Source organism: Pelophylax lessonae (genome assembly GCF_965119305.1).
Source record: "Pelophylax lessonae genome assembly, chromosome: 2".
In the NCBI taxonomy this organism is placed as follows: Eukaryota; Metazoa; Chordata; class Amphibia; order Anura; family Ranidae; genus Pelophylax; species Pelophylax lessonae.
The window spans coordinates 123,132,816-123,147,501 of record NC_138769.1 but is presented as its reverse complement, the minus strand read 5'-3'; the positions used below and the strand labels follow the sequence as shown (position 1 = coordinate 123,147,501).

At 43.6% G+C, this 14,686-nt stretch overlaps 1 protein-coding gene across 1 annotated transcript in view; it reads left to right on the top strand.

Annotated features, from left to right (window-relative positions):
* TAOK1 (TAO kinase 1) overlaps positions 1 to 14,686 on the top strand; it is a 254,292-nt gene that overhangs the window by 97,071 nt on the left and 142,535 nt on the right. Inside the window, exon 4 of the mRNA XM_082244852.1 lies at positions 11,673 to 11,744. Coding sequence (XP_082100978.1) covers positions 11,673 to 11,744 — 72 coding nt within the window. The remainder of the gene's footprint in view (positions 1 to 11,672; positions 11,745 to 14,686) is intronic.

The following is a 14,686-nucleotide window of genomic DNA, read 5'->3' as shown; positions in this document are numbered from 1 at the left end:
AAAACAAAAGGGCTCCCACCTTTTAGCTGGCTACTAGATTCAAAGCAAATTTGTCAAGCCCTGCCTCAACAGATGTCATCACTGTTTAAACTGTATGTAGCATCAGCTGTATACAGCGCTGTTTTGGCAGCGGGATGCTGACATCACATTTCCTCCCAGGGCAAAATTGAGTCGGGCTGAACGCTGCTCAGTCATTCACAGGAAGCTATGGATTTTCTGAACAAAGTACAAGGCTTCCTCCGATTGCTAAAGGTGGAGATCATGATGTAATTTGCCTGCTTCTGCACTTTAGCCAATTAGAGGAAGCCTTGCACTCATTCCAGAAATATATGGCTTCCTGTGAATAGCTAAGCAGCGCTCAGTGCGGCCATCTCAGCCAAGACACTCCTGCAACAGTCGCTGGATCGAGATGGGCTCAGGTAAGTATTAGGAGGGCTGCTGAATGCATTAATAAAGTAAACCTAACTTTACAACCACTTTAAGCTGCTGAAATTGCAAAAACAATGTTACGGTATAATATCACTTTATTGTGACCTCTTTCAATTTGTTCTCTCAAGGGGAGCAGCTGATTTGGTTACAAATAAAAGCAAATTCAAAATCAGGTTGTTGGCAGGAATCCACAACGGCCCACCTAGGTCTCTCTGATGTACTATGTATATATTTACATGAAGTAATCGTTATCTGAGCGGTTTTTTTTACCATTACAAAACGGTGTTTGGCTTTGATCCTATTTCAGCCTAATCTTTCACATATTTAGGCCTCATGTACACTGCTGCAGATAAACCTATGTTTAGGAGCAGTTGAGCGTTTTTGTCAGCAGCCCCTGAACTCTCCTCTATTATCTGTCCATGTACACTGAGGTTTTTTTTTTAGGGATGCACCGAATGTTCGGCAACCGAACATTATTCGGCCGAAAATAGCAAAAAAAGCACTTTCGGTGTTCGGCCGAATAAGTAAAAAGGCCGAATAAATTTGTGCCGAACAATAGGGCTGAACGATAGTCTATATGATATCGACTATCGTTCTGTGGCCGTAGGCGATATTAATATCGCCGAGGTCACGATATTTACATAGGCAGGGGGAAGGGACTCGGAGGAGGACAGGAGGACTCACAGACTTCCGTGTTAGGCAGGGGAAGCCGGGACACTTCAGCGGTGAGCATACATACATTACTCACTCGTGCACTGCAGCCCGCCCCACACATTCAGTGAGTCTTACTCTCCTCCCTAGTTTTTTCAATGGCACATTCAGGGAGCCAATCACGCCGTGATTAGCTGCACAGCGAACCAATCACGCGTGCCTGCACACCTGATTGGTTCCGCTGTGCCGCTACTCACGGCGTGAATGGCTTCCTGAATGTGCCATTGAAAAAACTAGGGAGGAGAGTAAGACTCACTGAATGTGTGGGGCGGGCTGCAGTGCACGAGTGAGTAATGTATATATGCGGCTGTGCTCCTTTCCAGGCTCCTACTAGTCCACCTCCAGCCTCCTACTACCACCACTATGAGAGACTGTCTGTCACTGTATAATCTGATCGAGTCCACACTGACACTGACTGACTGTCACTGAGTAATTGATGTTACCATATTAACCCTGACCTGCCCAGTACCCTGTATCTGCAATTAAAATTTACAAGGCTGCCTGCATGCTTCCTGATTTCCATTCCCAGCATCCTTCCCAATCCCTACAGTGTCACTAACATTAACCCTATGGTACAAGGCTGCAGTGTGCACTGAATCCCATTCCCTACAGTACCATTTAGGGAGAGAGAGAGAGAGACATGAGAGGACAAGAGAGAGAGAGAGACATGAGAGGACAAGAGAGAGACATGAGAGAGACATGAGAGGACAAGAGAGAGACACGAGAGGACAAGAGAGAGGACAAAAAATTGGCAAAATAAATGGAAAAAATGCGAAACACCGCGTTCGGTATTCGGCCTTCGGCCAAACATTTCATTATTATTCGGCTTCGGCCAAGAATTTCATTTCGGTGCATCCCTAGTTTTTTTTATTGTCCTTTTAGAGACAGTTGCGTTTTAGAGGCAATATCTTGAAAGCAAAAAAATGTGTTCAGGATGGAAGTTTAAAAGCATTTGAAATGCCAAATGCTTCTAACAGCTTGCAAACGTGTCTAAACGCAGTAAAAACGTTTATAGGTGTTTTTGTTTAAAGGCGTTTGTAATGGAAAACATTGCTGATAGAGATCAGTAAAAACTGGTATCTGCAAAAACTTTTCTAAACTAAAACGCTGATGAATGCCGGTAAAAACAGACGTTTTTTACGTTTGTTCACTAGCTGTCAAGTTACAGCGTCAAGAAGAGGTTTTCAAACGTCCAGTGTACATGAAGCTTTAATGTACAAGAACAATTTGATATCAGCTAGCTATTTTTAATCCAACTACATTAACCTACAGTGAGACAGATGATTGGTGCTCACCAGAGAGCTCTCTTCCTGCAAACGCTTGTCATAAAGGGAACATTTGATGCTTGTCCTAAAAAAAAAAAAATTGGCTAAACACTAGTGCTGCCTGTACAGGCAGTGACTCATTCCCTGTTACTTTGTTCAGGGTGAATAATTGTCCAACATGACATGGGTGGGAATGACTGCTGTTCACAGAGTATACTCAAAGCGTCAACTGCTTCTCGGTAACAAAAACCTGAATTTAATTGTGTTTTGAGCATTGAACAGTTGCAGTCTTATAATGCTTAAGAGGAAGCAATATGATTTTTCTTGTCAAATTCAATTTTTCCCTCTAATAGAATTTTGTAACAAAAATGAAAGAAAAAGTATTGTCCCTGAAGTATCAAGTATGGAGGAAGAGTTATTGTTACTAGGGATCGCCTGATTATTGGCAAAGCCGATATATCGGGGGCCAATATGCACTTTCCCCGATATACCAGAATCGGCCCCTTAGGTTTCCGATATTTCTGATATTTCGGAAAAGTGCATGTATTGAAGTGATGCCTGCAGCTAGAGGCATCACCCCGGTACCGGCGTCCATAGCTGACGGTCGGCTGTCTTGTAATGACAACCGATGCGGCTGAGAAACTGCTCGGCTGTCATTACAAGCAGCGGGAGGGGAGGTCCCCCCTCCCCACCGCCTTCCACGGCTCGCCCGGGTTTCCCGTCCGGGCAACCAGCCTGCACGGCCGCCAAAGGGAAGACCTGATCAAAGCCGCATTCGGCTCTGATTGGGTCTCCATGTAAAAACCTGGAAGTGATGTCATGAGATCACTTCCGGGTACTCTGCGCCAAATTCAAAAAAGTAGAACATTCAAAACAGCCAAACTTGGCGTTTTGAATGCTTTTTAAGACCGGAAGGATTTGCCCTCATAATGACCAGGCCCTATTTTGTGATTCAGCACTGCATTAACGGACAATTGCGCGGTCGTGGTATGCTGTACCCAAACGAAATGTACGTCCCCCCCCCCCCACACACACACACACACAAATAGAGCTTTCTTTTGGTGGTATTTGATCACCTGTACAATTTTTTTTTTTTTTTGCGTTTATAAACCAAAAAATAGTGACAAAAAAACCCAGTATTTTTCATTCTCATTTTTACTAGTAATGGCAGCTCTCTACGATTTTTAGCGACATTGGGGTGGACAGATCGGACCCCTAACTGACATTTTTGACACTTTTGGGGGTACTAGTGACATTACTACAATAATCAGTGCTAAAAATATGCACTGTAATAACACCGGCATGGGAGGGGTTAACAGTATAGGTGATCAAGGGGTTAAATGTGAGCCTAGGGGAGTGATTCTAACTGTGGGGGGGGCGTGGCTTCTGAGATGACCACAGAGACGTGATCCTATATAGAAGGATCACATGAGCTCTGTGATCATTTCAGGGAGAAGGACGGTCGGCTGTGTTTACAACAGCCGACGTTACTTCTCTCTCTGCGGGGAGCGATCGCGGGTGTCAGGCGCCAGTCAGAGCCGCCTGACACACGCTTCGGCTTCCCTGCTGATGACTAGGGTCGGGAGTGCGCCGCCGCTGGCACGCGCTCGCCCCCTAGCTCCTCCCAAGCGAGCGACGTAGACCTACATCGTTTTGGCTGTACGAGCTTGCCTGCCGCAGTAAATAAAACGTAAGCGTTCGTCAAGTGGTTAAGTGCAGAGGAGGGGTTTGGGGTCTTTTTGATCCCCCCCAGATCCCTCCACAAGAGTACCTGTCAAAAAAAAAAAAAAAAGTTTTTTTTAATGTACGAAAATATCGTCGGATACCGATATGCAATGACCAAAATATCGGTATCGGAAAAAAACTATTTCGGTCGATCACGAATTGTTGCCCACAGCAACCAAATGCTGCCAGTTTACATTGCCTATTAGAAATTTAAATAAGGTGTTGGCTATAGAAAACCACAAACCTCGGTTGTTTCGTTTATTTAAAATATAAAAAAATTTAATTACAGGCAAAGGTCCTAAGACACCTAAAATAAAGTTGTGGGCCTTAAAGTGTTACTAAACCCACAACCGTAAAATCAGGCTGTATATGCAGTAAAGCATGCTGGTTATACTCACTGTGGAACCTAAGGGGTTTATCTTCTGCATTGTGCAAAAAGGCTGTTTGATCCTGTTTTCTCTGATCCTCCCCTTCCACTGTCCCCAGTCTATCTCCTGATAGAACAGAGTCTTTTGAGTCACTCTGCACATGCTCGTTTTGTGTGTATTGCAAGAGTTTTTTTTATTTTTTGGGAGGGTGCATGTGATCACCACAGGGCCAGTTAGTACTGTCCAGACTGAGGGTCAGGAGTCCTGCAGCCTCATAGGACAATCAGGGGAGAATGAAAACTCCTCCTACAAGCTTTATCCAGATACTGATAGAAGCCACAAGACTGCTCTGGCTACCCTTGTAAGGGAACACTCGACAATTACTGTGAATTCTAGAGCCGTGAGGTCACCCTTAGGCTCCCGTGGCTCAGGTGTTGTCGGTGCTGCTTCTGTCCTTTGCAGCAGCCACTTACTGGTGCACTGGAGCCTGAGCTGCAGGACCATGTGACCACAGCTGACTAAAAAAAAAAATGCGTAAAAATAAGTGCGAAGATCTTTTTTTATGCAGAAAATGGTCCATTACCAGAATTAGAGAGAGCGCCTTTTCATTCTTTCCAGACTATAACTTCTAAAGCCTAGTCTTTTTCTCAGTTCCATAAAGTCCAAATAGAAGCTGCTCTTCTTACAGTACTCAACCATGTAATGGGCACTTTATGATAATGCCATGGATGATGCCATGCCAGTATTGAATGCTAAGTCACCACTACTCCAACTGAGCAGAAAATAAAGGGGATGAAAGCGTAAGAGGGTGAACTAAGCAGGGAGTGAACGCAATGGCACCTAAAGTGGTTCTAAAGTTTAATTTTTTTTTTTTTACCTTAATGCATTCTCTGCATTAAGGGAAAAAAAAACTTTTAATAGTGCCCCCCCCCTTTTTTTAAAAACCTGAACTCGATCCAGCACTGTGCACATTTGTAGCAGCTCTTCTGCCTCTCAAGACTTGGTAGTCATTGGCTGATCCTGCTGCCAGTCAAAACCTGAGAGCAGAGGGCGGGGCCAAGTTTGGCCATGTGTCTGAATATACGCAAACAGCCCGGCTCTGGATCAAGCATGCACTAATGCTTCCATGGGAAGCGGCTTCCTATGGGGGCACCCGGAGGGAGGAGCCAGAAGTGCTGGCAGGGAACCAGAGAAGAGGATCTCTGCTCTCTGTAAAAACATTGCCAAAGCTCTACAATCACTTTCATGAAATTTATAATTAGGAGCACAGTATAACCTAAACCTAACCGATGATAAAAAGCTAACTTTTGGTTTGTATAAAAGGTTTCATGAATGTTCAACATAGTGCAAAGTTTTGTTAATTTAAAAAAGTATTCCTTCGCATGATGACCTACTACTCGCTCACACAGATGAGACAGCAATACTGTGGCCTTGGAAGTGAACGACATCCTCTGATGGGCGGAACCTTTTTTTTCCCGCTCTCTTCACTGTTCACATTCCAGGCGTGGAGAATTGGTAGGCGGATTTCCTCAGCCGACAGACCTTGGATCCAGGAGAATGGTCTCTCCATCCGGAGGTGTTCCACCAGCTATGTCTTCATTGGGGCACCCCAGATGTGGATCTGTTGGCGTCCAGGATAAACCGGAAAGTCCTGCGGTTTGTTGCCCGCTCCCGGGATCCTCTGGCAGACACCACAGACGCACTGGTGGCCCCGTGGGGGCAGTATCAGCTACTGTATGCCTTTCCTCCTCTCAAGTTGCTACCAAGACTTCTTTGCACGATAGTGGTGGAAGGAATTCTGGTAATTCTTGTGGCTCCGGACTGGCCTCATTGGGCCTGGTACGCAGACTTGGTCAGGCTAGTTGCAGACGCTCCATGGAGACTCCCTCTTAGGGAGGATCTACTGTCTCAGGGGCCAATCTTCCATCCTGCTTTACGGTCGCTGGCTTTGATGGCTTGGCTATTGAAAGCCAGGTGCTGAAGGACAGGGGATTGTCTGCTTCAGTTATTCCTACTCTGGCCTTCCTACACTGGGGAGTTGAGCAGAAGCTGGCTTTGAGTACTATCAAGGGTCTGGTCTCGGCCTTGGTGATTTTCTTCTAGAGGCCACTGGCCACTCATTCCCTGTTGCGTAATTTTATCCAGGGGGTGCGGCACCTGGTACCTCCGGTGCGCCCTCCATTGCCACCCTGGCACCTTAATTTTGGTGCTGTCGGTTCTCCAGAAACCTCCCTTTAAAAAATATTAGGGAGATTCCCCTGCTTACCTTATCCCATAAGGTGGCCGCCTTGGTGGCTATTTCTTCTGCACGCAGGGTGTCAGAACTGGCTGCGTTGCCCTGTTTCCCCTATCTGGTGGTTCATAGGGATAAAGTGGTTCTTCGTCCAGGTCCGTCCTTCCTTCCAAAGGTGGTTTCCAGTTTCCACTTGAATGAAGATATTGTGTTGCCTTCCTTGTGTCCTAAGCCAACCATCCTAAGGAATTTACACTGCACACTTTGGATGTGGTTCGGGCAGTCGGGGTGTACCTGGCAAGCACTGACTCTTTTCGTAATTCAGATTCGCTCTTTGTGAACACGGATGTCCCTAGGAAAGGGTTGCCTGCGTCTGCTGCGACTATTTCCAGATGGATCAGGCAGACAGTGGTGCAGGCTTATTCAATTATGGGTCGGGTTCCTCCCTTCCCTGTTAAGGCGCACTCTACTTGGGCACTTAGTGCTTCCTGGGCTTTTCGCCATCAGGCATCTGTACGTCAGGTTTGCAAGGCGGCTACCTGGTCATCTGTTCATACCTTTACAAAGTTTTATAAGGTTGATGTGCTGGCATCTGCGGATGCCTCTTTTTGCCGCAAAGTTTTGCAGGCTGCTATTTGAGGGAGCCCTTGGTCTACCTTAGGGGTTCTGTTTTGTTTTCAGGTGGGTCTCATCTTCTTGTTCCGATGAGTCCTATGTTTCCTGGGTGGCTATGTTTTGGCTTTATGGACTGTTATTTTCTGTTGTCCCACCCCTCAATTACGTCACTACTGATATCAAGATAGAGGACTGCGTCTGTCAATTAGCGACAGAGAACTGGATTTTTGACTTACCGTAAAATTATTTTCTATTAAGCTCATTGACAGACGCAGTACCTGCCCCCTCTATTTTTGAGCTGGGTTGGTATGTTTTCTCTGACACTGCTTTGCTACATAACTGACATCCTATAGCAGAAAGAGAGAGGGTATACCCCTTGGGACTGCCCATAGGTGTAGCCAGAACTTTTTTTCTGCCTAGTGTCCTACTCCTGTAGGGGGCAGTATACCCTACTGATATCAAGATAGGAGGACTGCATTTGTCAAGGAGCTTAAGAGAAAAGGATTTTACGGTAAGTCAAAAATCCAGTTTTTTTGGTCCGCCTTGTCTAACCCTTCCGGTGACGCACTTCCATCCACCGCCATCTTTGTTGTGGACACTGGGACAGCAAAATGAAGACACAGCAATGAAGCTTCCAGCGCAGTCAGCAACCTGGATACAGCATCTCTTCAGGACACAGACACTTGAAGAGGTATGTGTCCACCCATACCTCTATCATGGTGGGTGGGGTCAGAATAGGCAGGGAAGCCTTAAAAAGAGCACCTGGGGGAAGCTCAGTGGGCTAATCATGTTGGAAGCTGCATCACCCTGCCCTGCAGATCCTGCTAAACAAGACAGCTCCAAAGTAAGCCAGAGCATGCACAGGCCACCTCTGTTCTTACTAACCACTATTTGCCCTAGGCATTGTAGTGTTATGCAGCAGGCTACGCCTTCCTCATACTGGGTCCTTTTTTTCTTGTTTCCGGACAAAAGCCCCAGAAGACAAAAAACGAGGACCAGTAGTAAGTCATGGGATCACAAATGAACATAAGATTATACAAAATCCTTATGCCGAAGATGTATCAGTAAGCTGGTAGCAAGTGTCGCAGTGGTGCTTTAAAGAGCTTATGTCAACTTTCCAAAAAGAAATGTGGGACATCTTTAACCCCTTGTGCACAGCGATTAAAAACCTCCAAAGACTGGCCAAAGTAGTGGCGGTGAGCAATTCGTCCACCAGTCGGGCAGCTTCTCCATCCACTAGCAAAGAACAACCAGGAAGATCTGACCATAAAAAAAAAAGTTCAGAATTCTCTGCCTTTGAATCTGAGTTAGGATTATGCTCAGATTCTGAAGATGAAGAGGAATACTCTCAAAGTTTACTCTTTCCGACAGAGGATACCAAGGAATTATTGAGGGCAATTGCAGACATGCTAGGCATTAAAGAACAAAATCAGAATTGTCTTTACATGACAAAATGTACAAGGGACTGCAACAAAAGAAACCCAGGACATTCCCTGTACATCAATCCCTAAGACATCAAGAAAGAATGGGAAGAACACGAGAGGAGATTGTTCATACCATAAGCAATAAAACGCAGGTACCCGTTTGCGGAAGAAGACATGTAAACCTGGGCCAAATGCCCCAAGGTAGACCCATCACTAGCAAGAATAGGAAACAAGTCGGACCTTACTTTTGAAGATTTCGGTACCTTAAAGACCCCATGGATAAGAAAGTGGGAATCGCTGCTAAAGAAAGCATGGGAAGCTGGAGCATTGAATCTTAACCCAGCAATTGCATCCACATTCACTGCAAGAACTCTGCTGCTATGGCTAAAACAACTGCAAAAACTCTTAGAAGGGGATACTCCCAGAAAAGAGTTACTAAAAACCATGCCCATCCTGGCAAGGGCGGCAGCTTTTGTAGCAGATGCTTCGGCTGAGGCAGTCAAAACCACTGCCAGGGCAACGGCACTGATAAAATGTTTCCTCTTATCGGTAAAAACCGACCAGTTATAGGAAATTCCCATTGTGGGATTTATTCATAGTTCTAAAGGGGTTCCTCTCTACTCCTTTCGAGCCTCTAGACTAATGCTCAGACAAAAGACTAAATACTAAAAACGGTAGTATTGGTGGTGTTGGTATCAACAAGAAGAGTCAGCGAGGTTCAGGCAGAGCAGATCCTGCAGGGCAGAAACATGGTCGAGCATTAAGACCTTTGTAAGGCACTATCGCATTGACCGCCTGTCCAGCCAAGATCAAATTTTCGTTTGGAAAGTTCTCCAGACAGTAACCCCCCCACCGCTGGTAAGTATTTCTTGCTACATTCCCTCAGATGCTGCCCTGGAAGAGGACTTGAGAAAGACAGGGCTTGGTATCTGGTAACTCCTTTTCTAGAAAGTCTTCCAGGGCAGCACTCCTTCCCTCCCTAAAAAAAAAAAAAAAAAATGGGATTATTTGGTTTCAGTGAAGAGGCATAATAACCACCTGTTCCTCCGGTTATTTTTTTTTATTACTGAGGCAGGCAGTTATGTGCAGTCTTTTTTAGAATGCAGTTTCCTGGGAGGGGCCCTATCTCTCATATGCTGCCCTGGAAGACTTCCTAGAAAAGGAGTTACCAGGTACCTGTTTTTTTTTTTTTTTTTTTAAATTGTGGCGCGCCAAAAACGCCCCACATTTTCCAATGTATGGGGTAATATTAAGAAATAATGGCACCCCTAAAGAGCAGAGCATTTTTCTGAGTGTCTGGAATTAATGCGTTTTCCTGTGCTTTCTGTGACACAGTAACGTGAGCCAAGCTTTAGACAAGGTTACCTCAAGACTAAAAATAATTTACAAGGGTGCCCTGACTAGAAAAAGGTTGAGAAGCACTGGATTAAGGGATTTTATCAGCCCCAGAGACTAAGGGGTTATTTTACTAAAGGGAAATAGCCTGTTCACTTTGCACGAGAGTTTTCTACCAGAGCTTAGTGGATTTGGTGATGTTCTACTGAGTTTTTTTTTTGTTTTTTTCATTTCATGTGTTTGGGCATTTTTTGCAAAGTGAAATTTTAATCCCATTCCCTAAACTCTGAAGATAATTACCTTTTCAAAGTGCAACTACTTTGCAAAGTGAACAGCCTGTTTGCCTTTGGTAAATCAACCACTATGAATCTGAAAAACAGATGATTGAGTATTTTGTGTACATTGGGAAGGCTAAATATCACTGGAGCGTGTGGATGTTCTAAATAAAATTATTTGCGAACATCCTCTGTGAATCAGTTACTACCCTTTGTACCACCCTAGCAGGCACATGCAAACACCACCAAGACTGAGGCTAGCTATGGGGTCATGAATGGGCATCATGGCTTTTTAATGGTGTATAACCTAAACCATTCACAAGCCTGCCTCCATATATTTACAGTGGACTATTCGGAAGCACATTACCTGGCATCGTGCGGTATATTCCCCACTCCCTATTAAGGTGGACTATATGGTTGAGTTGGACAAGTGTGTCCCTAGGGGAGCTAAATGAACTATAGCACATGAGCTCGGTTACCTTGTTTCCCCTGGATCTATGAACCAGAAAGGGGAAATAAACTTTTACAAAGGACAAGATGGAATAATTGCCACCGATAAATGGGGGTTCTTTACTACCCACCTAGGAGAGTAATATAGGCAAAACTCGACACTCATAATCGTATATCTAACCTTAGGGATTGTGATTCTCCCTACCTGTCATCTAATCTTCGTTTACAGCAAGAAATATCGGTATTGCTCGGTCTCTCTGGCCATGACGAAGCCGCGTTGGCTCATTGGGACCCACAAACCGAATATCATCAGACTTCTTGCACCAACATAAGCTTGAAGCATGTATTGCTCCCATAATAGGGAAATATTTCTGTGCTGTGGTTTTTAACATATGTTTTGCATATGAGGGATGTTTTATATGTGCCTTTATACATCCCTGTGTGTATACTAATTTTGTTTTAAACACATTCAATAAATGATTCAATTTTAATGTATTGGTTCTCTGGTCTTCCTTCTCAAAATTAGCCTAAAAACCCCTACTTTATCTCTAGATAGTTGTGGTTGTATATATTGGGGCATGGGCCTACCTTCACGGTAAATCTCTTGAAGTATTTTAAGCAAGTTCAGTCATATTAAAATTTACACCTCACAGCGTGTGTGTGAAAATATATATATAATTGTGTGTGTATAATAAATATATATATATATATATATATATATATATATATATATACATACACACACACACACTCACTGGGAATGTCATTTAAATAACAATATACCGAGGATAATTTTTTGCTTTTTCTGCTTCATTCTGTTTTTTATTTTTCCCCTGTCTTAGGCACATGATGTGCGTACCAATGAAGTGGTTGCCATCAAGAAAATGTCCTACAGTGGCAAGCAGTCAAATGAGGTATGCTTCCTTTTATAGAGTATCCGGTTTCTGTTTTTTTTAATTTCTGTATGACTGTTATAAGTAGCCAAATGTATGCCATGGCAACCCCCCCCCCCCCCCCCCCCAAAAAAAAAAGAAAAGCCATATCCAATATAATACATTTGCATTTTCTTTGTTTTTACCACTTCATAGTCCCTGCAAGTACAACCCCCATTCCAAAAAATGTGGGACGCTTGTTAAGATCTACATAAAAGAATGCAATGATTTGCAAATCTCATAAAACCATATTAGAATAAAGAAAACCTAACGAATGTTTAAACTGTGAATATAAACCATTTTAAGAAAAAAAAAAATATGTTCTTTTTGAAATTGATGTTGACAACACATCTCAAAAAAGTGAGAGCGGGGCAGCAAAAAAACTGGCAAAGTTGCCCTGTCCCAACTTTTTTTTAGACCCGTTGTAGCCATTTATTTCAAAATGACCTTATTTTTTTCCTAAAAATGGTACATTTTCTCAGTTTAAAAAAAAAAAATACCTGTTGATCTGCCAGACATGCACTTCACTCAACCCTGCTGTGGGATGATAAAACACAGCGTTTTTGTGGACTGCATGGTGTCAGCCTTGTCCATTGTCTTTTGAGTGCTACAACATAAAGGCTCATTTAATCTGTAGAACAAGAGAATGACTAGAAGGGCTCTTTGAGATAAAACAAAGTATGCAGAGGACACAGGGCAGCTCTAAAGCCGGCCATAGATGGTTTGGATTTTGGCGGGTCGAGCAGGGACTAGTCAAGATTCGATCCATGTATGGGCAGGCTGGTTGTACTGAAGTTGATCCATTGATCGATTTTAGTACAACCAGCCTGTCAGATTTTTTCCATGCGATTACTGCCAGCTGCTATAGCTCTGTGCCCTCAATGGTCAGTTTAATAAATGGTGTGCCCTATATTTTTTCCTCTTCAGGGTTAGTGGACAACACACATAACATGAGACATGTTAAAATGTTACAGAAATTCCATGTGAGGAATAAATAGAAATAACGGGTACCACGTGACCATCTAATTTTGCACACTGTATCGGGGAAGTGTGATATGAAGAAAAGGAGTTAGAAAACGACAAAGAAAGCATTATTATAATGGTAGAGACAAAGAAGGGAATGTGTGCGAATGATTACACTTGAGTGATTTTATTCTTGATTTAGTTTTAGCAAAGTGAAGAGGGTAGGTGATTTTCAGGTTTTAGCGACTGTTTGCTTAGCTGCTGTTGGAATATAAAGGAGTAATTTGAGGCACCTTTTTTGGAAGACCTGGAGGTTGAGATTTAAAATACCATGTTGGCTAAGAGGAGTCTAGTTGCTTTGGAAATGATCTGAAGCACTTCTTCACAAAAATGCAGTTCAATACAACAGGTCAACCATATGTGGAAAACAGTCCCTATCTGTTCACACCCACGAAAACAGTGTGGTTGGTACTTGGGCAACCAATGGGTGATCCTGGAAGGTACCATATACCAACCTGTCAAAACTTTATTATAATTACTGTCTGTCAGGATGTTATGCGCACATGATTCAGGTATTTCCCAAATTTGGGATCAATCCTGTACATCCATTTCTAGCCCTTAATCCACAGATCTTTTCTGAGTATATGTGGGAAGTTTGCAGTGAGGGAGGGGAGTGGAGCAAGGGATATAACTGAGAAACCATCATATAAGGATGATAAACCACAGTGCCCTATAGTTGTTTAGTAGTCCATAGGTTACAGTTCTTATTCGTAAAAAAAATGTTAAATTTGGAGGACTTTTGTGTCGAAACACAGTATACAAACATCCTTTGCTATGCTATGCTATACATACTCTTAAAAACTCAAGTAATACTTTTAACACATCCTTAAACCTGTAGTTCTTAGGCAATACCTGTTTAGGCTGGGTGCACACTACTGCGATTTGATTTTGATCGGACTTTCCATGTAAATATGTAGTGCAACTTGAATATAACTTTGAAGTGGTTTGCATATTCTACAGGGTGAAAATTGTGCTGGAATCACACCAAAGTAGTACAGGAACCTTTTCCAAAATTGTGCTGAGCAGAGTTGCATTGATGTAAACAAGCAATATTGAAAGCAATGTGATCTCCATTGTTGTGCAGTTCTTTTGAGACTCAAGTTCCATCTAAAATCGCACTCACCTGAACAAAGCCTCAGTTCTTTCTGTTTTCCTTTTATTTAGTTCACCAATCTGTAACATTTGTCTCTCTACACATTATTTGCTGGTTATTACCATCACAGCTATCATTGGAAAACAATTTGAGGAGAAAATTCTTATGCTGTTGATATTTCCATTTGCATGCCTTTCTACCACATCTTTTTCTCTTTCTCTATCGTTCATTGACGGACGCAGTTCTCTCTGATTCATATCAGTAGGGTTATACTGCCCCCTACAGGAGTAGGACACTAGGCAGAAAAAAAGTTCAGCTACGCCTATGGGCAGTCCCGGAGGGTACACCCTCTCTCTTCCTGCATATGATGTCCGTTTTAATCTGCCTAGTCAGGAGTAAGGACCTAGTTCCTTGCTGGGATCTGTGGTCCTGACATGAAGTTTTTTTTATGTAGATTTTTTTTTTATTTTTTTCCAGCTAGCCTTTTTTTCTTTTGGAATTTTTTTCCTGTGAGATCTTCAAACAATTATGCCAGGCTGGGTGATGGGCTGGATCCCTATATCCAGTGGTCACCCCAGTCTGGCCAGCGAGTGCGTGCAGGCCCTAGCCCTGCGCTTGGTCGACCGCAAAATAGTCCGAGTGGACGGGGACAGGCCCCGTGAGTTAAACGTCTCGCCAGGATGCACATGACAGGGTCTAGGCTTATGTCTCAGCATTTCTAATTGGCTGACAGCCCCCCCACTTCGGTGCTGTGGGGTCCTGTCAGGAGATGGTGTCCGTCTGTGTTTCCTGGTATGGTGAGTAAACG